We start from the raw sequence: 27,711 nt of genomic DNA on the forward strand, positions 1-27,711 counted from the left end.
TTTATCTTCAAAATAATCTTCACTGGGCTACTTAAGACAGAAATTAGGGAATCATTCTAGATTCCTCCCTCTTCCTTACCCCCCACATCTAATCAATAACCCTGTTAATGCTACCTCCTCAATATCCCACAAAAGCCTTCCTCTTCTCTGTCTTCATTGCCACTGCTCAGATTCTGTCCTTATTTATCTTTTACCTAGCCTACTGTATTAGCCTCCTCACTGGTCTCTGTTCTTAAAAGTTTCACCATCCTCATATCACCACCCTATCCCTTACACAGTCTCACATATAGTCAGTCTAATAAGCAAATCTTCTATCATTCTTCTCAGCAATATTTTTCAATGGCTCCTATCTACATAGCAGATAAAATCTAATCTCTATGGTATGGGACACAAAGCCCTTCATGACCTGGCGCACTGCTTACCACTGTCTAACTCCATTGACCACCACTATCTGATAACACTTTATGTACCAAGTGATAGAAAACGAAACTGCTGGCTCCAAGACAGCAAGGACCTTGTCTGTCTTGTTCACAGCCATCACACTCAAGGCTTGGCACATAGCAGATACTCAATAACTATAAATATAATTATTCTAATCCAAAAAAATCCATAAATTGTAGGTAAGCCATTCTTTAGTGGCAGTATTTAATCCATATCTTCTATCAACTGCATGCTGCATTAAATGTGCATTCACTGTACAAATATTTGTTGAGTACCTCCTTTGTGCCAGGTACCATTACCATTCTAGGCCATGGCAATACAGTAGTGAAAAAAACTAAAAATGTCCTTACTCTAATGGGAGGAACTGAACACACACACAAATAAAAAATATGAGATGACAAGAGTGATAAGCCCTAAAAAGGATACAAAAACATAATAATGAGAAATCCAGTGATAATGAGAAGTGAGGGGTAATATTTTATGTAAGATGGTCATGGAAAGCCTTTCTGTTTAGATGATATCTGAATGAGAAAATGAGCCAGACAAATAAGCAAAGAGCATCACAGACAGCTGGGACAGTAAGTCCAAAGACCTGAGAAGGGAGAACACAGTGTGTATGAGGAAGGGCAAGGAGGCCACTACGGCTGGATGAAGGAAATGAAGAAAAGATAATAGAACCAGCTGAAATATATCAATAATTCATCTATAATAATTATAATCATGCCTAATCATCACTGAAGTCTTTCAAACATAAACAGTTTTTAAACTAATACATCGAGGGGAGGAATTTAGGAAAATTTCAAATTGATTACTCTGCAAAAATTCCCTATGTTTTAGCATTTTGCTTTATACAACCAAAGAGTTCTAACTGTTTCAATAATGCAAATATGATACAACACCAACTTCCTCACAGAAAGCAGGGACCTACTCAGCAGATGTGAATACTATTTGGACAAGCCTGCGGGAATATCCTTTTGACAAGACTCCAACTAGAGCACTGAAGTTCAATTCTAAGAACTATGTGTTAAGAGGAATACACATTAGTGGGTCCAATTTCCTAATCATGACCCTTTCCGCCTACCTGCCAATAACTTAGTCTGGTTTAAAAGAATTCAACAGTTTCCATATAAGCTATAGGACCTACCATGGGTTAATATGCACAATAGAAAACTGAATCCATTAAGTGAAGATATTTTTACACAGTATTTTTTGTTTAGTAAATAGTAAATAATAGGTAAGATTAGGAATAAAATATATATATCAACAAGATATATTTATATTAGAAACGAAAGAATTTCAGAGGGTACTTATATTAGGGGGAAAAAAGCTAACTGACAAGCAAAAGGAAGCCCAATTTCTTTCAAGAAATTTTAAAATGTTTTAAATGTCTTTTTTTATTAAATAAAAAAGAAATTTTGAAAAATAGAGAACCTGCCTACAGTTACGTAAGCAATTAAAACGAATCAAACTGCAACATTAAACATGCTGCAAAATGTGCACATTCACTCTGGGCCAGGATGGTTACACCCACTCCCATTAGTAAAACAAAATGTAAGACAAAACGGGAAACTAATGAGCTCAGCTGCAGGGGCTCGTTTGTTTGTTTTTTAATTTTACCCATGTGCTCAAAACGTAATTTCTATTTTACCCTAAAGTCTTTTGTTGGATATAAGGGGAATCAAATGTTCCTAAACAAGAATCTGGATAAGCTCTGAAAATGCATAATACAAGCTGCATTTGTTCTAACGCACATCTGGTGCATTCTGTTTTAACATTTTTGACAGGTTAATCGTTTGTCTTCATGTTTAAAGAACACAAATGTTTTGCCAGTGCTGTTAAACAGATTGCGTGGGGGTGAAAAAAAGTTAGAGAAGGAGAAAGGTCTGTCTGTTTTTTCAAGATGCTTTGTTAGGCAAATGGGCGGTGGACATACCTAGGTAACTTGGCCATGGTGTACGGAAGCTATGATTCATTATGAAAGTAGAAATAAAGCCCATTAATAAAAATAAACATTTTAAAGGAAAACTTTTCTTATTTGAAATATAGAAATAAGTTATTTGAAAATCTTTCAGACTAAAAACAGTAGTCCCAAATTTTGTGAGGAAAATGGTAATAAAAAAAAAAACTCAAGGCTAAAGAAAATAGAGGCCAACAGGGTTATTCAGAGAATGTACAAAGTAGCAAAGGTGACAAAATCAATTTCTGAAAAACCAGTTCACTGTGCAAAGCAAAGAGCTGGCTGAATACAGATATATTCAGTATTCAGTTTCAGTTCTAATTGACTACATTTAGTATTGTTTGGTTTTGCTGAACTTGAATTTAATGAGAAAAAAATTATGAAATATTTACATCAAATTTAACTATAATTCTGGTTTAATTTTTAAAATAATGTTCAAATTCAGGTCTTAGAAAAGAATATAAGTCTGATTCCACAGCAACAAATACTACTGTAATGGAAATCCCTAATAAAAAGTGCCAAACCTCAGTCCAATATATAATAAGGATGTGTTATTCAATGCAGCAATCAAAAACAAACAAAACTCTAGTATAACAAAAGAACTGGAGAGTACATCTGAATTCGCTTCACATACAGAACACGAACTATAATTCAGCTAAGTGTTAGTGGCTATCATGTATGAAGAATTTTAGTAGGATTTTTTAAACTCAGAGTTGAAATCTCAAGACCAATCTACTAAAACAATTTTAAAGTATTTGTTCTGCTTACACTATAAAATTTTATTCAAAATAACACCTATCTACAGCAGATACCCAGCACCACCTAAAAGAAACTATGTCTGCAAATGAATTTATTTTTCCTCCCAAATCTACTCCCTGTTCCTATTAAGGATATCAACTTACTAGGAAAGATCCCTAGGTTTAAAAATCTCAGCATCATTTGACTCTTCCCTTCTCACTCAATCTGTCCATTCCTAACTACTTAGTGCAAAGTCCTAATATCTCTGACATTTGTCCTCCTCCCTCCAGTCTCATCACGAAGACTTGAGTTTAAACACTACCTTTATTAGCCTCTGGGGACTGCACCCAAACTCGTCTCCGTGCCTCTAGTTTTGATTCTTGCCAATCCACCATACAAACTAGAGCTGGATTAAAGCTCTACAGAACGCCCCACCTTAAAAACTTCTAAGAGATCCCTGCTGAATACAGAATAAAAGTCCAAGTCTAGTAGGGTCCTATTCAAGATCCTTTCCAATATGGCATCAACCTACCTTTCCAACATACTTTCCCATTATTCTCTTTCATTTCAATGTAAGGGTACCATTCACTACAGCCAAAGAGAACTAATTGATATTTCTTGTACATGGCCTGTAATTTCTGACTTACTTCAGTGTCTGTGACTAATAGATTCTTTCTACTTAAAATAATATTCCCCTTAATCTGCTCATCTAATTATTCAAAGTATCATTTAAATGTCACCCCCTTCAGGATACCTTCTCTGATTTCCCCACTCATGTGTAAAACCCATGTCCCCTCTACTGAATACCATGTCCTCCTCTACTGAATACCTACAGCACCTTGTGAATTTATCACATAATACTTCATACTTTATAACATGGCTATTTATGTAGCAATCTTACCTCTCCTACTAGAATTTCAAAGAGAGAATATCCAAAAGGGGAAGGTTCCTTAAGGGAAATATCTGGAGAGCCTTGCATAGAGTAAGCATTCATATATATGTCGAATATTGACATATATGACAATATTATATATAACACATATTATATTGATAAAGAGGTATAAAATAGTAATGATGACAACATACCTAGTTGGTAATAAATTCTATTAATTTCAAGCTAGAATATGACCTAAATTTAAAGAACTGGTATTATAAAGTAGCTAGGTTTTCAAATTACATTAGATTACCAATATTAATACCAAAGGAAAAAGGATCAAATCCACATGTTCTTATATAACACAAAACCCAAATACCAGGACATATTATTTATTCTACACATATATTAGCAATTTTGTTTTCTAACTAAACATATATATTAGAAAACTGTTGATAGCCTATTGAAATAATAAAAAATTCTCCCTTACTTTGAGCAAGCTTTGGAAATCTTTTTTTCAGTTTCTTCTTTAATGGATTAAGCTCAGGCATTATTTCTGGAACAGCTACATAAAAGTCTAATTGAATTTCATCATCCAAAATCTGAAAATCAGGGGAAAAAAGATAACCTTAGATTATATGAAAAGCTTTATCCTTCTGAAAATAAACAGAGCATAATGTAGTAATTTCCCTTATAATTTAGAAAATAGACATTAACCACAATTCTTTTCTTCAAACACAAGGATCAGATGAACACATTTACTAGTTATGAAACCATCAAAAGCAAAACATTTTCTGATGTTTTCTTTCAAAAACAGCCATATCCATTGTTTAAAAAAACATTTAATTGGTTTAATTCTTACATGGAGTTACGTTAGGCAAAAGCATTATAAGCTAGAACATAGCACTGATGTGTACATGGCTCATATAACCCCACAAAGTTGAATTCATATGTCCGTTAAAACTGAAGAAACATGCTAAAAATTTTGTAATAGATCACACATAAAATTAATAACCACTAGCTGCCAAATCACTAGCAAGGACACTACCCTTCCTAAATTTAGAGTAGTAAGAGAACTGAATCTATAATTATTTTCACAAAGAAATGAAACTAAAATTCGCTTTGCCTCCAATAACTAAAAATACAAGAGGAGTGGGATAGTCAAAGATAAGTTCATTTACAGTTTATCATCCATACTCTAATTCCATTCTAAGAGCAAAGGGAATGACTTCAATTTTTAAAAGACATTTTAAATCAACCCAGGCAAGCACCCAAAATAATTATTATACTACTACAATATACTCCTTTTAAAAATTTAGTTGGTTACAAAATAAAGCAACTTTTTAGAACAATACTGAGTGGGCAACAAATATTTTACTAATGATTCTTTTTGCATAAAATCTTACCACAATATGTGATTTAAAGCCTTGGTTTGGGGTTATACAGTGAACCCTAAAAACTTGAACTCTGGCAAAATTAAGCAGTGATTTTGGTATTTTATCTTCCTGTTACTATTCTTTCTTTTTACAAGTTCTCTACTCCCTAAATAGCATACTGTACTCCCCTTAAAAATAACAGCTTACATTAAATGAGCACTTATCACGTGTGAAGCATTCTGCTAAATATTTTACATGGTTTAGTTCACCCAGTCTTTACAATAACCCTCTGAGGAAAGTACTAATATTGACCATACATTCCAGATAAGGAAACTGAGGACTTGGGGAGGAAGAGTTAGTCTGTATATTTGTAAGAGGCAGAACCAGAACTCAAACACAGGTTCTGTGGCTCCAGAACCAGGGCTCTCACTGCTAGAAAGATGAAAGCAAAGGCAATTTTGAAATGTCAAAGAAATGTATGTGAAATTTCTACTCCAAGACCTTCCAATACTGATTCTAAACCATGATCCTTTGAATTAAATTAAACTTAAAATTATGTTTGAAAGTTACACTATAGTTAACCTTAAGATCACAGCATGGAATAATACAAAACTATGTAGATGGAAATCATGCTTTAGAGACGAGTAAAAATGAAATTACTTTAAAATCCCTCAGAACCAAGCATACTTGTGATATTTCAAAAGAAAGTAAAATGAATTTAGTAAATAAAGGTCTTACCTAAGTGACTAAAAGTTAAGTAAATTTATCCTACATTTGTCTATTACAAGTGCTAAATAAAATAGTATTTAAGGTAATTAAAAAATATAGGAATGTGAAAAAAAATTGTAGCCATGACACTATTTACAAAATTGTACTGAATTTACTTCATAACCTGAAAAGCTTCTAAATAATACGGATGAGTTTTAAAAGATACCAGGTGGTTACCATGCAAGAATATCCTGGTTATGATGCCTTATATGGGTGGCATTTTCCCCTCAAATAATAGATCATCACTGGGGCACCTAAAGAGAAATTCTGTTCCTGTAATATTTTATTTACCAAGTAATTTCAAAATGATTGGGTGTCCTTTTTTGGGTTACTTTCTCAAATATGTTTTATTTAATGAACTTAATGCTGCAGAACACTTTCTGCTTGCTTACCATTTCTTTCTTGAGAAGTAATTTCTTACTTAACACTTAAGGAGTGGAGGTATCTATTTAAACTCCATTGTTGCTATGACAGTTCTACAAAATACTCTTATGCTTGCAGGAAGGAAACAGATGGAAGGCAATATACAAGTTGAATAAGATTAGTTAGTTTTCTGACTCCAGAGGCCAAGCTCTACTCTCAAATTCTGAAGAATTTGTGGTATTGTTTATTTTATAATAATTAAAAGAATTTTAATAATTTTATTAAATTAAAATTCATGATACATCAGAAAGAATTGGGTACCACTCTCTAAGTTTGTCCTAGAATCTGTGTGACAGCATAATCTCTTCATATTTTCCATCAGTTCTGGAAACTGAAAATCATTCTGGAAACTCTCCTTAAAAATTCAGAATCCACACCAAAATTTAGAGTAGTACTGGAGTAGAAAAAAACAAACTAGAAGCGCCGCTGTGCATCCCAAAAGAAGGGCCCCATTAAAACTTCCCTCAAATCAAAACCTGCATATGAAACACAAGATAAATTTTCAAATCACTTTTTCTTGTTCTAAAAACAAAAAGAAAAGTATTCCATTACCTCAATGACTAGATTTAGAAGAAATTTTAGAGACTCCTAAGGAAAACCTTTTGTATTTTCAGAAATAACTCCTAAAAATTCAACAGATGTGCCTCTTCTTCCCACCTCTTTAAAAAAAAAATGTCCTGGTTTCAAACAGGCTCCAGAAATTCTTTGTGATTTTCTCAAGGCACGCTCATAACTGTTGTCTCCATCCTGAGCCTATGGCCACTCTGAACTGACTGGAAGGGTAAAAGTTAAGAGTAACCAAAAGTTCCATTTTCTAGAGGTCAAATACTACCCTTTGTGATCTACTGAAATTAATCACACTTTTCACTCCAAGAAAGCAAAGCATATATTTGATCTTCAACATATGAATAGAGATATCCATGTGTGCTACCTTTTGAATTTCACTTTAAATATTACATTCAAAACTACAAAGAATCACATTGCCCTTTTCAGTCTACCCACAGAAATCTCACAAACATACAGGAAGCAAGGAAAAAAAAATCACAATAGAAATCAAGCAGAATTAATATCAGACTATCAGAATAGTTTTTTCTTAGCTTGATTTTGAGACTCAAGAGTAGGAAAATTTTTCCCTGTTCTATAAAGTTCTGTAACCATTTATCAAAATATATGAGCACAGTGGTTGTTCCACATGCAATACATCAATGGATGGCAAAGACAACAGAACAATTTCTATAACTAATGAACATGAAAACACACTGTACCTTCTGAATCAGATCAGTTCCTCCTGCAATGGCAGCTCCATTTTCTTCTGCTACTTTAATCTCTGATGCATTCTACCAAAATACAATAGTTTGAATATCAATCTTTAAACAAATTCAATCTGCTTTCAAGTATTTTGTCAGAAATAATATCACAGTTCAAAATAAAAATTGTGGTTTTAACTGTTAATTGAAAATGCATCAGTTTTCAATTAGATGCATCAGAGATACTACACTCAGTTAGGTTTAAGGTATTTCTTGACTAACATATGAAGAAATACATCAAAATGGCATATGAGGAACCTACCAAGCAGTTCAACCCAAGTCTCCAATGTCATCAATACGTCATCTTCCAAAAGGAAAAGATTAAGTATGTATTTAGTTTTGCTAACTTAAATGGAGAACATTTTATCAAACCAATACAGAAGAGGAAAAGCTTTTTAATTTAAGAAATGATTGAACCAAAATTTAGTCTGTTGTCTGAAAATTCAAAAGAAACATACAAAGCATTAGTTATTTTCTTTCCATATATTCCATTTATGCCATTTGGTTCTACTTTGAAAATGTATCACTCCCTTAGTTTCTCAAATTTTGTGGCATTCCAATAGCTACATTCCCTACTTTTATGGAAAAAAAGTAAAGAACTTATTCCTTGAAAGTGAGGTATACGGAGAAGAATCAAAACACTTTACAATTTAAAACTTTATAAACATATTATAAAAAAACGTTTATAATACAAAAAGATTGACAAAGAGCTGTATTACTATATTTGTTACAACCTTGACTTCCTTGACTTTCCAGACTGGATATATTTAAAAGTGTGTTTCTGTGTGTTCACAGCACTAAAGTGAACCCACTGCTTTCAAATAATTTTATTAATGTTGTTTGAGGAGAGCAGTTTGAGTAGGAAGCATGAGACAGTAGAATAAATTCTATATTGCTCTTTAGTTTCTCATGAGAAACATAATGTGGTAGACTAATAATGATGAAGTTAATGTTCTGGTTTAGCTCTTTCTCAAACTAAGGACATAATCTCAAATAAGTCATCTAACTGCTTTGAGCTTCAAATGGGGAAAATAAGACTAGGTGAATGCTAGGATTTTCTCTAACTCTACTCATTCAGTCATTCTAATTATTGATTAATGTGATACATAAAAAAAGTTAAATGATATAAAAAGTTGACAAAGCTTACTCACCCTTGTAAATACAGCAACTTTATTGATTTCTGAAATGAATGGGTATGGAAAACTAAGAACACTGGCAAATGGCTCCACTTTTTTCTAAATACACAACAATGAAAAAATAATTATGAAAAATTCATTCATCTTTTCTAGTATCTCTCACATCTATAAAAAACAGAACTCACAAGTTTTGTTTTTCATGTTTTTAATGTTTAATGTCCTCTCATTAATCCAGAACTATTCACTGATTACAATTTAAGGCATAAGAGATTGTATTTCTTTTGTAAGAAACCATAATGAAAATCTAAATCTCTCTTCCCAGCTCCATACTCTCACGGCACTTGACTTCTATCTCTACATCATTCATCACAGTCTCTCATATTAAGAGATTTGTCTGCATATCCACATCTTTCCCAGCACCTAGCACAAATCTTCAACATGAGGGATGTCAGTAAATGTTTGCTACCTTGAATTAAATTCAAAAGAACATGTAATTTTTGAAACCATCAAAGAGGACATGAATACAGCTACATACAGAACAACAGATAATATCCAGCTGATCTTCTTGGTAGGTGACCCATAATCTCCATGACTGGCTTTAAACAATGAGATCATATTAGCCCTAAACCCAAGATAGAATGCCAAGCCTGAAAGGCTCTTCTGAGTGGCTCTACTTTGAAACAACCTGGATCACCCACCACTTTCAGATATATTTGGGAAGTCAGTTGGAAAATTCAAAATAAACAACCGCATGCATTAGAAGGACTCTAACACGGGTGGATATTCTACAGGGCCTCAGAACTATTTGTTCAGTTATTTGGTCAAAGATCTATCTAGGCCTGTGGCTCAGATCTCTTAAGGAGACTTCACATGGAAACAAGTTCTGGGCCCATAATGTTGCTGCAACCTTAAGGTCTGGAAGAAAGAGAAAAGGGGTTGCTCCCTAGTTAAAACTGATTGAAAGACTATATTTTTAGAAAAAACTTTATTTTGAATAGAGATAACCTCCTGAGGATTTCTTTTCAGACAACAAGGCACAAACTCTTAAGCACCTTTTATATCAGACATGCAACTCAGTCTTATTGACTGGCATTCCTTGGCCATTAACATGTCACAACTGGTTTCAGTAAAATTTTCAATGGCAAACAATCTCAATAACAGCATCCCCTGGGGGATACTGGCTTGTTGGGCAAGCACTCTATCAAAAGTGAAAAATGTCTTAGGAAGACAACAGTACCCTCAATGCTACTAGTTTACAAGTGGCTTCCATTTATGAAATGAAGCTTGTGGTCCTACAAGACTTCATTGTGAACTACATTAATAGTTGACTGAGAAAGTGATCTTGGATACTACAACATTTTTAAAATAAGAGAACTAACAGTAACCCTACAGTATAGAATGAAATTACAACATAGCTGGTATAAACTGTTTCTAATTAATAAGAACTAAGACATGAGACAGACTTTGCTTCAAATCCTAACTCTACCCTCTGCTCTGTGACCTTGAACAAGTTACTTCAGTTTCTGTGTCTCAGCTTCCTCTTCTAAGATTACAGGATTAAACGAAAAACTGCATGCAAAGCGTTTAGCACTGTGGTTGGTACATAGAAAGTTTCAATAAATGTCAATTGTTATTATTAAACACTTACCAAGTCCTTTACATTTACCATCTCATTTAATCCTCGCCAGAACCATATGAACTAAGCATTTTATCTCCCTTTATAAAGAGATGAAAAAACTGAGATTTGAAGAGGGTAAGTCAGAAACCCAAGGTCAAAGAGCAAGTTGGTGGTGCCTGGATTCTGGCCTGTACTGGAATCTGACTCGAGAGCCCACGCTCTTTAGCACCACACTGTACTGCCTCCTCCTCCGTGCTCAATTATGGCTGCTGTTGTTGAGGTTGTTAAACTGTATTCAAAAACTTGTTTTCTAGTTTGACCAAAAAAAGACATCATCAGAATAAGAATTAAAATACAATTTCCAAGAAAATTAGATTTCTTAAATGAGAAGTTTACAAAATTTAGAGCTAGTGTTTTTCCTACTTTCAGAGTTTTATAAACAAAAGTCTTCCATGGAACTGCAACAGATAAACAGATAAAGGAGAGAGGCTTGGTGGAAGCAAAAGTGAGCAGCTTGGCACCCCACCCATGCAAATTTAGTCTCAACCCAAGACTGTGAGGAACACATCTGAAGGCCACTGAGCTAGTCCGAAACCCTCCTTTACAGAGAAGGAACACAACACCCAGGCAGCTTAAGTCATTTTTCAAAGTTACAGTAACACCTCAATTAATTTTAACACCACTTTCATTGAACTTTATACCATTGATTTTCAGGTGAAGAGGAGAAATATATTCATCAACTCTGCAGAGTATGTTCAACATGTCAAGAGATTTTCACATACTCGGGTATATGGGTTAGCTATTCTGGTTCAAAACAGACTTGGCTTGAACTAAAGAACCCTGACTTACAGCCTATCAAACATACATCGTATATCTGCTTTAACCATTAAAGTCAAGAATGCACTTTCAGGGTGCTCCATTTTGGCAGCCCAGGTTCCTAGGTTTGGATCCCGAGTGCAGACTTACAGCACTCATCATCATCAGAAATGCTGTGGCTGCAACCCACATATTTAAAAAAAAAAAAAAAAAAAAAGAGGAAGATGGACAATAGATGTTAGCTCAGGGCTAATCTTCCTCAGCTGAAAAAAGAAAAAAAAGCACTCTCTTAAGATAAGAGTGCATACTCCCCCTCCTATGCCAGTATCAGTAACACTCTATGGGTAAGGCTTGTATTTGTCCCTTTCTGGACATCAGGGTCATGTTGACCTGTCAATTTGCAACTGAATCCCTCTTTGAAACTTTGATGAATATGTATCCTGTGTTTACTGCACATTCTCTGCTCTAAAAAGATGTAAGACTGTACTGAAAACCATGCTTGCCCAGAGTGCTTTCTTCCTTTGTGGAAACTGCCTTCCCAGGTTATAATCCTCACTCAAGTGATCCTGGCTCAAGTAAAACTCACCTTTCCCTTCTTATCTATAGAAAGGTTGCTGGTCACTTTATGTCAACAAACATTATATATTTGGAAAATTAAAAAACAAACAAAAATATTTTTCATTCTAAAGTATAGAAAGAGCATAAAATTTTCTAAAAATTATTATAGGAGACAAGAATTTTAAAAATTTAGGAATAGAAATTCATATAGCTACTGTTTGCAAATAAATTTATTTTAATTGAGTCTACATACCTTCTTCCCCAGTGCCATATCCAACGTCAAATCAAGATAAACACCTTGCTTTGGATTAGTAAAGTCCAGAATTTGAAATTTCTTAAGTAAGTGAATAGCTTTTTCCACATCATATATCTGCCTTGGATATAAGTGTTTTAAGTAGACATCATCCTCAGGCTCGCCTTCCATAAAGGGGTATGACTTTATTTTTTCTATCTCATCTTTTTTCTCTTCCAATGTTTTTTGTTTGGCACCTTTTTTTGTTTTCTTTGCAGGCCTAAAAAAAAGATAAATTCAAGATCAGTTATGTCAATATGTATTCCAAGAGACTTAAAAAAAAAAAGCCAATGTACAGAAGATGGAAAAAATAACAAAAACACAGTTTATTTTAATTCAAAACATAGATTACACAGTTTTTGTACTTTTTGCAGTTGATAAAAAGTTGGGTGAGGCACTGATGCTACTCTCCAGAAACTTAGAGCAGAAGAGACAGACATGTAAACAGATAATTTCAATATAATGTGGTAAGTACTATGAGAGTGTTAGTCAAGCTGTAGGGAAAAGATATTTAACCCAGCCTAGGAGGCTAGGGAAGAGTTCTGGAAGAGATGACTCCAAAGTTAATTCTTGTAGGATGCAGAAGAATTAGCCCATAACCAAGAGAAATGAAAACATACAACCACACAACAAGTTGTACACAAACGTTCATAGCAGCTTTACTCACAGTAGCCAAAAAGTCAAAACAACCCAGATGTCCATCAACTGACGGATACATAAAATGTGGTGTATCCATATAATGGGATATTAATCAGCAATGAAAACGAATGAAGTACTGACACATGTTACAATATGTATGAACTTAAAAACATTACGCTAAGTGAAAGAAGGCAGTCACAAAAGACTACATATTGTATGGTTCCATTTATATAAAATACCAAGAATAGGCAAATCTATAGAGACTGAAAGTAGATTTAATGGTTATCTAGGGGTGGGGGAGGGGTTTAGGAAAATGGGGAGTGACTTCTAATTGGCATGGGGTTTTGGGGAAGATAATGAAAATGTTCTAAAACTGATGTGGTGATTGCTGCACACCTCTGTGAATATACTAAAAACCACTGAAATGTACATTTTAAATGGGTGAATTGTATAGTATGTAAATTATATCTCAATAAAGCTATTATTTAAAAAAATAGTTAGCCAGGCAAAGAAACAACACAATGAAAGTACTGAGGCGTGAAATAGAGTTGTACACAAGGGGAGCTTTTCTAAATTCTAACTGACTAGAGCAGGGGTTGGCAAACTTTTTCTATAAGGGACCAGACAGCAAATATTTTACGGGCTCTTGTCTCAACGACTCAATCCCGCCATTGTAATGTAAAAACAGCCATAGACAATAAAACGAATGAGTGTAGCTGTGTTCCAACAAAACTTTATTCATGAAGACTGGTTTAAATTTTCTAATTTTCATGTGTCACAAAATACTGTTCATTTTCCTTTTTTCCCTAAGCATTTAATAATGTAAAAACCATTCTTAGCTCATGATCCCTACAAAAATTGATGGCAGACCAAATTTTTTGCCCCACTAGCCATATTTTGCTGACTCCTGAACTAAAGGTAAAGCAAAAGGCGGAAAGAGCAGATGATGAATGAGATTAGGGATGACAGGAGATTAGGGATGACGGAGGACCTCCTCTAGTGAGAGTGGCGTCTGCATTTCAGGTAGAGTATTCAGGCTGCAATATAAGGGATGGATTTGAAGGAAGCTGGATTGGAGATGATTAAGACACTATTCCCTCCCTTCCTTATCAAGGAGATATGACAGCCTGAACCAGAGCAGTGAAGGGAATAGGCTGGAGAAGATGAGAGATTAGAAAGGTATTTACAAGGTAAATACTGAAGATAGGGAAAAGGAAAAGAGAAGACTCTAGAATAGTTCTTAAATTTCTGGCTTGGGTGACTAAACATAGAGAGTATCATTAACTAAAAACAGAAAGCAAGCAAGCAAAACAGGTTTCTTGGGAGGGAGACAGTCACAGAGGTGAGTTCAGTTTGGGGAGAATAGAGTTTGAGTGTGGGGTTAGTTGCATCAATTGGCCCCAATTCTTTAACGCCTCTCTCAATTAGAGTCCCTTTGCTAAGTGACTTTGCAGTTCCTCTCACTTAAAAGAATGGAGTATATTTCCTAGTACCTTGATTTGGCCATGTGGCTAGTCTGGCCAACAGAATAAAGCAAAAGTAACTAAAAGCTTAGGCCTTAAGAGGCTTAATGTTTCCACTTGTATGTTTGTATTTCTGCCATTTTCATAAGAACATGCCTGGGCTAGCCCAAAGGTGGGAGGATGAGAGATATGTGAAACAGAGCTGCCTCCAGAGCCCTGGGCTAGATTAGACAATTCTCAGCCACCTGCAGACTGGAGCCCAGCCAAGGTCATCAGAGACACCCATCCAAAACTAGCTTAGATCAGCTGACCCAGAGACGTGTGAGCAATGATAAATAATAGTGGAGCAGTTTGTTACATAGCAGAAGTCAACAAGGTGATTACAAAATAAGAAAACACAATCAACAGGTAATTGCAGGTAAGAGTTTGAAGCCGAGAAGACAGAATTAGAGGTGATATGATATATTTTCTCAGCATTAATTCAAATCACACCTATAATCTTTTAAATATAAAAGTTTTAAATTCGTGAAATAATATTCTAGAAAGATATTTAGGTTCTGTGGTAGCCAGAATAATGGCTTCCCAAAGATGTCCATATCTACATGGCAAAAAGGACTTTGCAGATATATTTAAGGTTAAAGACCTCGAGATGCAGAGATCAGGCTGGATTATGCAAGTGAGCCCAATCTAATCACATGAGCCCCCAAAAGCAGAGAAACTTTCCCTTTTCCCACCTGCATCTGAGAGAGATGGGAAGAGACAGGAGAAATCTGAGCATGAAAGAGATTCAATCTGCTGTTCCTGGCTTTGAAGATGGAGGAAGGGGGAAATACGAGCCAAGGAATAGGGGTGGCCTCTCGAAGCTGGGCCCCGCAAGGAAACAGACTCTCGCCCGGAGCCTTTAGAAAGGAACAAAGCCCTGCTGACACCTTGACGTTGGCCCAGTGAGATCCGTGTCAAACTTCCGAACTACAAGATAAGAAGTTTGCATTGTTTTAAGCCACAAAGTTTGTGGTAATTTGTTATGGCAGCCATAGAAAACTACTATGGGGTCTTATAAAATTCATGTGAAAGAAATGAATGACAGTAAAACAATTTTTGAAAAAAGAACCTCAAAAACCAATCCAATGCATAATTCTATTCTCACTTTTAGCACTCAATGAATTCTTATTACCACAACTAATAACAGTATCCTCCCACCTAACAAGCAATTCAACAGAACAGCAGATAATGACAAGGCTCATTTTTAATGGGACACAGGTGTCCTTCTGGACTGACGACAGCAAGTCCAAGCAGGTGCCCAAGTGGATGGATGCAACGCGCCTCAATAGCTACCTTGGAAGAACTCCACAAAATCCTAAAATGTTCCAAACTGGAGCAGTCACATTTTTGTTTTATATTTAATAAAAGAGCAGTGAGGCCAATAGAGGAAGGAGCCTGGAGAGCCTGTTTTAGTCATACATTCTCTACCTAAAAGAAACAAAATGAATAAGTGTCCTAGCTGGAACCTACAGATTTACTTTACATAAATGCTGATTTCTCCACTAAATTTTTAATCATGGCTGAATCTGCCCACTTAATTTGCAATTAATATGAAAACCCCGGGGGCTGAAATATGATTTTTAAATTAATAAATATTTGCAAAACCCAATAAAGAGACTGAGTTGGGTATACAGCAATTTACTTATTTATTCTTTGGAATTTGTTTCACAAAATATTTGAGGTGATTCAGTGAAAATACTTTTAAGTTAAAGATGGAACACTGTTTTAGTAAAAAAAAAAAAAAAGGTATAAAATCATTATAACCCAGATCAAATAGGACTCCAATGAAAACATTTTCTTCAAAAATAAAAAAAAACGCAATTCAATAAAATCAGTCAATAATAATTAATTTTATAGATCCACTGACTGTTTTCCATGACCCTCCAAAAAATGTCTATCTTTACTCAGAGGAATCACATCCAGAAGAACTCTGCTGTTCATGCAATTATGGAAGGCCCTATCAGGAGAGCTCAAATACTATGATTCTCAGGAACTAAAATAAATCATACTGGAAAGGTTTTTGGGAAGGTGAAGGAGAAACATCTGGCATTCTGAATCGAATTTAACTGCAGTTACCTGGGTAACTAAACCACACAGATTAAATGAGTAATAAGGGACTGTACTCAGGTAATAACTTTCTCCCTGCCTCATCTGTCTCCTAACTCCAGAAGCATGAAAGGAAAAATAATTCCATTTGGGTCGTACCCAAATAAAACAAGGTAAGAAAAAAATCAGTGCTATAATAAAGTTCACTTAAAGACCTCTGAAGATCTGTGACCCCGGAGATCCTAGTCCTTTTAAGGCTGGCGAACGCTTTACAAGGAGGAATTAGGGCCTCAGGGGGCGGGGAGACCCAACACAACGTGGGGTACTATCAAACTAAACTGAACTACACACAACTAAAGAGAAAATGCCTAGGGCATGTAACCATTAAGGAAATGCAAATACCTGGAATTCTTATTTCTCAGAGTAATCACATAAATAAATTCACTAACATCTCTGATGCTGGTTTATTCATTAAACTAAATGCAGAAGCTCTGCTTACGCTTACAATGTAAAAGCTGATAGAATAAAATCCAGTCAACAATAATAGAAATAAATGAAAATAAAGAAATAAAAGCTAGAAAGAGCATTAGCAATGAGAAAGAGTAGGATAGAAAAACTTTTCTTGAAGCATCATAGAGCTGAAATCTCCAGGCGACTAAGCAGTCTGAAATCCAAGGAGAGTCAGTCCATACTCCCCACCCCCACTCCACAGGCAGAGCGCCAGGATGGTCTCACTTGCAGCAGAATATGAGAGGAAGGCAAGCAGATAAGGAAAAAAATCAGCTAAAATTTTAGGGCTAGAGGGCTGGCCCAGTGGTGAAGCCATTAAGTGCGCACGTTCCAGTTCTGCTGCCCGGGGTTCGCCAGTTTGGATCCTGGGTGTAGACATGGCACCGCTTGGCACGCCATGCTGTGGCAGGCGTCCCACATATAAAGTAGAGGAAGATGAGCACGGATGTTAGCTCAGGGCCAGTCTTCCTCAGCAAAAAGAGGAGGATTGGCAGTAGTTAGCTCAGGGCTAATCTTCCTCAAAAAGATTAAAAAACAAAAATTTTAGGGCTAGCGTGACAGTATAACCCCCTGGGAGATCCAGACACAGGGGGAGTTCACACTCAATTTGTAGGCCCTTTCCACAGACCTCCACTAGATGCTCCCAGGAAAGACTGGAGCAGGCCAGGAGCCCAGAAGGCCTCCCTCAAGGGTGCAGGCATGGAGGAGAGTAGCCACTGCTGCCAGAAAGGCATGTAACCCTGAAATCCTCTAGAGCACAGGTAAATACCCACTGTGTGTAGGGAAAAGAAAGAAGGAAAAAACCACTAGACCTGCTACACTTGTGGGAAGGGCAGGAAACAGTTCTGAGCACAGCATCCTTTACCAATAAAACTGGGGAAGGGCCCGGACACTCCTGGAAAAAACCAGCAATAGATACATACCAAGGGGAGAAGGGACAAAAATACTGAGAAAAGCCTGTCCCCAAGGTCCAGCTGGATCTACTTAAGACAAAGGCTGGATATGGCAAACAGAGAATCCCTCCTGCACCCATCACCAACCTAACAAGTGACAGCAGTCTTCTACTAGGGGAGGTTTACCAGAGAGACACTCCCACCCCCACCCTTGGGAGCTGCAGCTGCCCGGGTGAGGCAGAAAACTGAGCATGGAACAGCAACACTGAGAAAAACATTTCAGCAACACAGCCCCCACCCTAAGCACAAGGTAACAGTACAGAAATTTGAAGCAGGTGGTAACCATAGAAACAACAAAACCAAAACCTAGCTCAACTTCTGACTGGATTGTCTCAAGGCTGTGACAAAAGAAGAGGCGTGAGCATTTCCAGTACAAGTGCTATGCACTTCAGTCTAAACTGATTTACACAAGATGTCCAGCAATCAATAAAAAATTTTGAGACAGAGAAGCAGCAAGAAAAAGAACCTACTGTCAAGAGAGAAACAGAACCAGAGTCAGAGATGACCAAGTGGCCTTTTTTATCAGGACCTGTCATTGGCAAACCATGGGAATATGGACATACATGGAGGACTAAGGAGATTCAAAATAAGAAAGAAGCAAGCACAAGGCCCTCTATCATGTCTCAGATCCTGACAAAAAAAAAAATCGGCCATGGAAAAACTATTTTTTAGTATATTACAAAGTCAGTATAGCCAGCCCTGGTGGTCTAGTGGTTAAGAGTCACTGCTCTCACCACCACCTGGTCAGGGAACCACTCCACCCATCTGTCAGTTGTCACGCTGTGGTGGCTGCATGTTGCTGTAATGCTGAAAGCTATGCCACCAGTATTTCAAATAACAGCAGGGTCACACATGGTGGACAGGTTTCAGCAGAGCTTCCAATCTAAGACATACCAGAAGGATCTGACCACCCACTTCTGAAAAAATCAGCCATGAAAACCCAATAGGAGTGGAGCATTGTCTGATAGAGTGCTGGAAGGTGAGAGGATGGCATAAAAAGACCAGGCAGGGTTCTGCTCTGCTGTATAGTGGTCACTAAGAGTCGGAATCTAACTGACAGCACTAACAACAGCAACAAAGTGAGTACATTAAAAAATTAAAACCACAACTAAAATTATGCATACTATGATTCTCATCAAGCTATTGAATTACTCTCATTGTCAGACATGAAAAAAACTATCTGCTAATAATTTTTCATAGTTTTTTAAAAGTATATATAATTCTTATGCTATGCTTTTTTTTTTGAGGAAGATTAGTTCTGAGCTAACAATCCTTCTCTTTTTGCTGAGGAAGAGTGGCCCTGAGCTAACATCCGTGCCCATCTTTCCCTACTTTATATGTGGGATGCCTGCCACAGCATGATTTGATGAGTGGTGTGTAGGTCCGTGCCCAGGATCCGAACTGGCAAACCCAAGGCTGCCGAAGCGGAGCACGCAAACTTAACTGCTACACTACTGGGGTGGAACCTTACGCTATCCTCTTTAGGTGAGAGAAAATTGCTTTTAAAGTTGTACTGGAATAGAACATAGAGATGACATAAAATGAAAAATTTCTATAGGATAAAAGAAAACAACATTTAAAGATAAAATATTATCAAAACAATATCTCTAAAGCACAAAGCAGAAAGAAAAAGACAAACAGTCCAATAGAAAATGGGCAAAATATATACATTAGAAATACGATGAAGTAACTTAAATAAAGATCGATGATATCCAGAGTTGTAAGCAATGTAGGCACTCTCACTCACTGCTGGGTGGGGATGTAAACTGGTACAACCAATACTCCTCCAACTTCTCAACAACGAAAAAGAATCCAGATACTAGTCACATGCAAAGAAAGCCTCCTTTCTTGTTACATTTCTGCCACCTCCTTCTTCATCCTATCTTCAAGCTATATGAGACAGTACTACTTCTCTATCATTCACTTTCATGCCTGTGTACCACTTAAATGCCTTTCTCCCAATTCCCCTGCCAAATTTTATCTACCTTTCAGGACCCAGATCAAATACTTCTTGCCATACTCTCCTCCAGGTAGAATTAACTGACCTGTCATCTCTGATCCCATAGCACTTGGTTCATTCCTCTACCATAACAGTTAAGACATATTAAAGTTACAGTGCAGCTAGGTGCTAAATTATAATATACAAAGAGTTCCTACTAATCAACAACAAAAAAAGGGGAACAGGATATGAATAGAAAATTCACAGTAAATAAAATATAAATGGCTCTTAAACATGTGAAAAGATATACAACCTCAATAATAATAGTAAATGAAATATAAATTAAAACCATGATGATACAACTTATGCCCTATCAAACTGGCAAAGTTCAAAAATTTTGACTATGCTGTATATGGGAAAATAGACATTATAATACTTGCTGTAAGGACAGAAATTGGCAAGATCTCTATGAAGGCAATTTGGTATCACCTATCAAAATTATAAGTACACACATCTTTTGACTCAACAATTCTATTTCTCTGAGTTCACATTACAAATAAATTGATAATATTTGACAAGATCTATGTATATGATTATTCACTACAGGATCATTTGTAATAGCAAAAGATTGGAAAGATAAATATGTATCAACGGGGAATGGTTAAATAAATTATGGTATATTCACACAATGAAATATTATACCCATGTTTATTGTAGCATTATTTACAACAGCCAAGACATGGAAGCAACCTAAGTGTTCATCAACGGATGAATGGATAAGGAAGATGTGGCATATATACACAATGGAGTATTATTCAGCCATAAAAAAGAATAAAATATTGCCATTTGTGAAACACGGATGGACCTTGAGGGCATTACGATAAGTGAACTAAGTCAGACAAAGACAAATACCATACGATCTCTTATACATGGAATCTGAAAAAAAAGAAAACTGAACTCATAGGTGCAGAGAACAGACTGGTGGTTGCCAGAGGCAGGAGTAAGGGGTGGGCGAAATGAGTGAAGCTGGTCAAAAGGTACAAACTTGCAGTATAAAATAAATAAGTCATGAGGATGGGGATGTAACACATAGCATGGTGACCACAGTTGCTATGTACTGCATATTTGCAGGTTGCTAAGAGAATAAATCTTAACAGTTCTTATAACAAGAAAAAAAAATTGTAACTCTGTATGGTGATGGATATTAACTAGACTGGTTGTGGTGAGCATTTCCCAACATATTCAAATATTGAATCATTATGCTGTACACCTGAAACCAATATAATGTTATATATCGACTATATCTCATCAAAAAAAAAAAGACTAGACAGCTCTATCTGAAACAATTTCCAAGATACACTGTTAGGTTAAAAGCAAGCAAGCAAGATGCAGAACACGGTATACAGTTAAACAGGAAACTATTTTCTTCTACTCAAAATTCTGACACTAAACATGTGGGTTTTTTCCCTACATCAACCAATTATCTGACAGTATCTGGGTATCTTACAATTCAGTATAATTCTGACACTATCTAACTGAATTTAGCATCAGATCCCACAAGTTAAGGGCATGTTCCCACAAGACTGCCGCAACTTCAGATGCCAATTGCAAGTCAGTGCCTCTGGGTACTTCTGGCCAATAGGTTATAAATCAAGGGGTCCCAGAATCCCCTCCTCAGGCTCCATAATTTTGCTAGAATGGTTCAGAAAACTCAGAGAGGGGCTGGCCCGGTGGCACAGCGGTTAAGTCCTCAAGTTCCACTCCGGCCGCCTGGGGTTTGTGGTTCGGATCCCGGGTGTGGACATGGCACCACTTGGCAAGCCATGCTGTGGCAATCATCCCATAAAGCAGGGGAAGATGGTTATTGATGTTAGCTCAGGGCCGGTCTTCCTCAGCAAAAAGAGGAGGATTGGCAGCAGATGTTAGCTCAGAGCTAATCTTCCTCAACAACAACAAAAAAAAGCTCCCATCTAGCAAAGAGCTGGATGTAAATAAAATCAATTTTCATGAACAGAGAACTCAGAGAAACACTTAAAATTTACTGGCTTATTATATAATAAAGGATATGATAAAGGATTCAGATGAAAAGGTATATAGAATGAGGTCCAGAAGGATCTGGACCACAGGAGCTTCTGTCCCCACTGGGTTTGGGTGCGCCACCCTTCCAACAAGTGGATGTGTTCACAAATCCAGAAGCTCTCCGAGCATGACCAATTAGGAAATCAATCTCTAGCTCCTCTCCCCTCCCTGGAGGACGGGAAATGAGGCTAAGAGTTCCAAGCTTCTGATCATGGCTTGGTCTTTCTGGTGACCAGCTCCCATCCAGGAGCCCACCAAGAGTTGCCTCATTACAACAAAAGACACTGCTATTACCCAGGAAATTACAAGGGTTTTAGGAGCTCTGTATCAGGAACTAGGTGAGAGATCAAATATTACAACAAAAGCTGCTCCTAGCCTCATTACCACTCAGGAGATTACAAAGGTTTTAGGAGCTCTGTGTCAGGAACTGGGGGCAGAGACCAATATATTTCTTATTATGTCACAAAATCCTAGCTTCAACACTTACTAGCTCTGTGATTTGGGGCAAGTTACATAACCTATCAGTGCCTTGCTTTTTGTCTCGAAAAAAGAGCATAATAAAAATAGTTTCTACATAAGGTTCCTGAAAGGATTTAGTTATTGAATGTCAGTGTTATAAATGTTAAGTATTATTATAATAAGTCAATGTCTTTCCTTCAGGATTATAAGATCAAAGAAGCAGAGATGATAAACTTTTACAACTATATGTCTCTGTATGTCTTTATAGAACCAAGCACAATGTTTTTTAATCAAAATTTTAAATGATAGCAAATGAAATAACCAAAAATATACTTACTTTGTAGCAGCAGCAAAATGTCTATTGGGTATCTGAACATATGCAGAACAAGGATAAAGAGGTGTCTGATAAGGCATCTTGGAAAGACTATGCCTTTGATGAGCTATCAAGACTAGAAAGAAAAAACATAAAAAATATCAATCATTACATTCATAATTTTTATATCCTTAATCAGTGTTTCCCAAAGGAAAAATATTCAATATTTCGTGATTTTTAACTATCCTTTAAAAAGTATAATAATGAAAACTGCATTTCTTGAAACTCAATCCAAGTAAATACATCTAATTGAACAATTTTGTCTTTATTTTTAACTTAATCTAGTTCAGGCTCAACAGAGTATGTTAGCTCTATTATTATGGAATATGTATATGTATCCTGAACTTTTTAAATAATTTAAATTTCATTTTTTTTAATAGATAAGACATTCACAGAGTTGCCCAAAGCACTTCTGAAGAATAAGAATAAAGTGGAGGGAATTGCCTTACCAGAGATCAAGATTTGTTATAAAGGTGCAGTAATTAAGACATTTTGGTATTGGGACAAGTATAGGAAGACAGACTAATAAAACAATAAGAAGTCCAGCAACATCCCATACACATAGGGATATCTGAAACATGACAGAGATGTTACTGCAAATCACTGTGCAAAGAATTCAATAAGTGGTATTAAGACAAGTGATTATCCGTAGGGAAAAGAGTATATTTAGATCCCTATCTCACACCACAAACACACACACACACACACACACAAATCAACTCTAGATGGACTAAGGACTTAGATGTGAAGGGCAAAATTTAGAGTCTTTCAGAATACAGGAAAGTATCTTTATGATCTTTGAGGAGGGAACAATTTCACAAACAAAACCCAAAAGGACTAACCAAAAAGTGACTCCATTAGTGTTAAGAACATCTATTTATCAAAAGATACTTTATAGAAAGTGAAGACAAGCCAAAAACTGAAAGAATATAATAGCAACATATATAATGGACAACAGATTAATATCCAGAATATGTAAGATCAACCCAATTGAAAAATGAACAAAAGAGATGAATAAGCTTCTAACGATGTCAGGTTTCCTGACAATGAGATGGAAATTACTCATTTCCTTTGCTAGCTTACTGTCTTATACCTGATCCTAAAAGGTTAGAGTTCCCCAGGGCTTCTCACCTAACTATAATCCTCACTCTCCCTAGATCTTATGCATCTAGTCTGCCTTCCCACTATAACCACCATAGTTCAGGCCATCATCATCTACCACACTGATTACTGCAACATACTCCAAACTATTCTATCTTCTACTTTTGGCCTTCTCCATTTCTTTTCCACATACTAGTAAGAAGGACGATTTAAAAATGAAAATCTTATCATATCCTTAAAACGTTTGGGTGTCTTCACCTCGCTCTTTGAATACAGCAAATTCTTAACAAGGTCCTCCATGCTTTACTTCTAACCTATCTAGTGAGTTTCATCTAATACCACTCTCATGCCTGCTATGCTGCAAATACATTGGCCTCTTTTCAGTTACTTGAACACACTCTGTTTTTTACCACCTTTGGATTTTCAAATATAATCTTCCTTCCATCTGTGACATTCTTCCCTACCCCTTTCCACTCCCCCTTCTCCTAGCTAATTCATAATTATCCAATGATCTTTCAGGACTCTACATAAACTACTTCTTCAGAGAAGTCTTCCCTGAAGACTCAAAATAGACTAGGTCTCTCACATATACTCTCACAGCACATACGACAATTGTAATTAAAGAAATAATTATCCATTTAATGTCTGCTCCTGAGGAGATGATAAGCACCATACGCAGGGCATGTGTCTAGCTTATTTACCATTCTGTCCCCAACATGCAGCACAGTATTTGGCAAATGAAGACACAATAAACATCTGTTGAATGAAGCAAAGAAATATGAACAAATGAGAGCAAAAACTGGATTCAAATCACTTTAAATATTATTCATTATAACACATGTAAGAGGGGTGGCATTTTGTTGAAGGTCCATTTATTCAGTCATTCATACATTTATTCGACAATGAATATGCCAACAAAACATGTGCTAGCACTGCTTTAAGTATTTAGTGAAGAAAACAGACAAAAATCCCTGTTGCCATGGAGGTTACATCCTAGTTGGGGGGAGACAATACTAAGAAACATAAAATGGTAGTAGTGGGGGCACCCACTGGATAAAAGTGATTGAGAGTCAAGGGGAAAGTGGGCTGCAATCTTAAGTAAGATGGTGAAGGCAGGCCTCATTAAAAAAAGTGACATTTAAGCAAAGACTTAAAAGAAATGAGAAAGTTAATCACGCAAACATCTAGAAAAAGTGTTCCAGGTCCACTCGACTTGGGAGAAAAAGTCTTCCCAAGGCAGAAACGTTCTTGGTGTGTTTAAGGAACAAGGAAGCCAGTGTGGCCAGAGCACAGTGAGTGAAGGAGAGGGTAGCTGGAGAAGAAGTCAAAGAGGTCAGCTGGGTGCATGGGGGTGGGAGAAGGCAGGCACCACATGATGCGGAAGACTCTAGGCCAATGCTGTCCAGTAGAAGTATAACGTAAGCCACATGTGTAATTTTAAATTTTCTAATAGCCACAATAAAAAAGGTAAAAAAAAAAGAAAATTAGTAAAAACTAACATTTTTATTACAGCTAATACCTCCAAATATTATCATTTCAACATGTTATCAACATCAAAATACTGAAGAGGAAGATGGGCACGGATGTTACCTCAGGGCCAGTCTTCCTCAGCGAAAAGAGGAGATTGGCAGCAGATGTTAGCTCAGGGCTAATCTTCCTCAAAAAAAAAAAAAAAATACTGAGATATTTTACATTTTTTAGGTACTAAGTCATCAAAATCTAATGTGTATTTGACACACTCAATTCAGATTAGACACATCTGAAGTACTCAATAATGGATAACAAAATGGACAGCACAGCTATAGGCCGTTCTTTCTAAGGACTTTGGCTTTAGAAAAATGGGGAGACTTTACAGAGTTGTGAATGTAGGAACATGACTTAAGTTCTTAAAGGTCCAATTTCACTACCTGTTGAGAACAGACTGTAGAGAAATCCAGGTGAGGGATGGTAGCAGCTTAGAAGGTAGTTGCAGCGGAGTAATGACAAGAAGCAAGATTCTAGATTTATTTTGAGGGTAAAGCTAACAGGATATGCCAACTATTTAATGTGAAGTGTGAGAAAAAGAGGAGTAGTTGAGAATATTCCGAATTTTTGGCCTGGACAATTAAAAAGATAGAGTTACCACCAAATGAGACGGGAAAGACTTTGGTCTATGATAATAAGTTCAATTTAGACAAGAGTTAGGTGCTGATAAGATATACAAGTGGAGATCTAGAAAAGGCAGATGAGTTTAAGAATCTAAAGTTCAGGAGAGGGGCCGGCCCCATGTCTGAGTAGTTGGGTTGACGCGCTCTGCTTGGGCGGCCTGGGGTTCTCCAGTTCGGATCCTGGGTGCAGACCTAGCACCGCTCATCAAGCTAAGCTAAGGTGGTATCCCACATAGAGAGACTGGAAGAATCTACAGCTGGGATGTACAGCTATGTACCAGGGAGCTTTGGAGAGAAAAAGAAAAAAAAAGAGAGAGGAAGATTGGCAGCAGATGTTGGCTCAGGGCCAATCTTCCTAAAAAAAAAAAAAAAAGGAACTTCCTTCTAAAAACAAAACTCACCGATTTAAAGTTTAGGAGAAACGTCTGACTGGAGATATAAATCTGAGAGCCAGCAAGAGGAGTAAATTTAGATACAAAAATTTAGAATTTAGAGGATGAAGGATGGAATTCCGGCTCCTGAGAGTTTCAAGGAAGTGACTGGGGAGAGGAGAAGGAATCAACAAAGTAATGTGAGAAGTAACAGATGAGATAAAAAGAAAATTAAGAGAGAGAAGAAAATGTGGCAAGAAGAAAGCGATAACCTTTGGTTCTCTTTTTGGTTTCTTGTCTAACATGTTATTTCTATCATACATAAAGATAATGCCATCAGTCTCTTTTCAGTAAGGATACACTTTTTGATTTGCTCATTTAGTAGTTAGCGGGATCTGCTGTGATCTTCCCCCTCCCCCCTATCTTTTAAGCAACACCTATCCCAAATAGAGAATGCAGATCTTGACACTGAGCTTTCCTGTGAGAAGCATTTGAAAAAAAAAAAAAAAAGAATCACTGGCTTAGGAGTGAAGCTTCAGTTCTTTCTCTGCCACTTACTAGTTATATATGAACTTGGCCACATACTTAACAGGATCATTTTCTTCCTCTGCAAAATGGGGGAGATGCTGGTGGCTGCTGCCTCCACCTAAAGATCTATCTTGATTAAATAACAATACATATCACTGTGCTTCAAAAACACAAAACAAAGCAAAAATAAAGCTTTGTACCAAAAAAGGGCTGTCATCCAAGCCAACAATTGGACCTTATTAACTGATGAAAAGAGCTGCTACGAAGTAGTACTACAGAATTAGCCTCCAAATGATAAATGTTGATGTAAATTAGGCAACGTCTGGAAATTTAAGAATTGGAATCGCCTGCAACGATGTACTCCGAAAGCAATAACAGGCATTTTGTAAACTATTAAAGTTTATAAATGTAAGCCACTAAGATATACACCTTTTCCAAACCAGAACTCACTTCAGGTATCAAACTCCTTTCCTCTGCAGCCCACATCCCCAGTACCGAAGACAGAATCGTGTCCTTGCCTCTGTCCCTGTGGGTGCTGGAAAGATGTCAACGTACACCCCTCTCCCATTCCCACCTCACCCGTAGGTGGACGGCTCTAGAAAGAAGTGAAAACTGTAATAAGGTCTCTTTTAAGTAGTAATGACCCTCTGGAGAAACTAGAGCCCAAAAAAAGCAGGAGGTTTTTCGAGCCCCGAGCGCAGATCCGTGCCTAGGACGGTGCGACTTGCACTCTGTTGCAACAAGAGACTCCGCGCTG

General features: G+C 36.7%; 1 protein-coding gene across 9 annotated transcripts in view; it reads right to left on the reverse strand.

Annotated features, from left to right (window-relative positions):
* MRPL1 (mitochondrial ribosomal protein L1) overlaps positions 1–27,711 on the reverse strand; it is a 59,261-nt gene that overhangs the window by 30,418 nt on the left and 1,132 nt on the right. For 3 of the 9 annotated variants that reach the window (XM_070612763.1, XM_008517863.2, XM_070612767.1), the window contains 5 exons: positions 22,772–22,883; positions 12,266–12,524; positions 9,036–9,119; positions 7,843–7,914; positions 4,501–4,612 (listed from right to left, as the gene is read on the reverse strand). In XM_070612763.1, the coding sequence (XP_070468864.1) occupies positions 4,501–4,612; positions 7,843–7,914; positions 9,036–9,119; positions 12,266–12,524; positions 22,772–22,883 (639 nt within the window). Of the gene's footprint in view, positions 1–4,500; positions 4,613–7,842; positions 7,915–9,035; positions 9,120–12,265; positions 12,525–22,771; positions 22,884–24,609; positions 24,665–27,404; positions 27,550–27,711 lie in introns of all 9 variants that reach the window. The other 6 variants (XM_008517861.2, XM_070612764.1, XM_008517865.2 and 3 more) reach the window with 3 other exon arrangements.

Source organism: Equus przewalskii, chromosome 3 (genome assembly GCF_037783145.1).
Source record: "Equus przewalskii isolate Varuska chromosome 3, EquPr2, whole genome shotgun sequence".
NCBI lineage: Eukaryota > Metazoa > Chordata > Mammalia > Perissodactyla > Equidae > Equus > Equus przewalskii.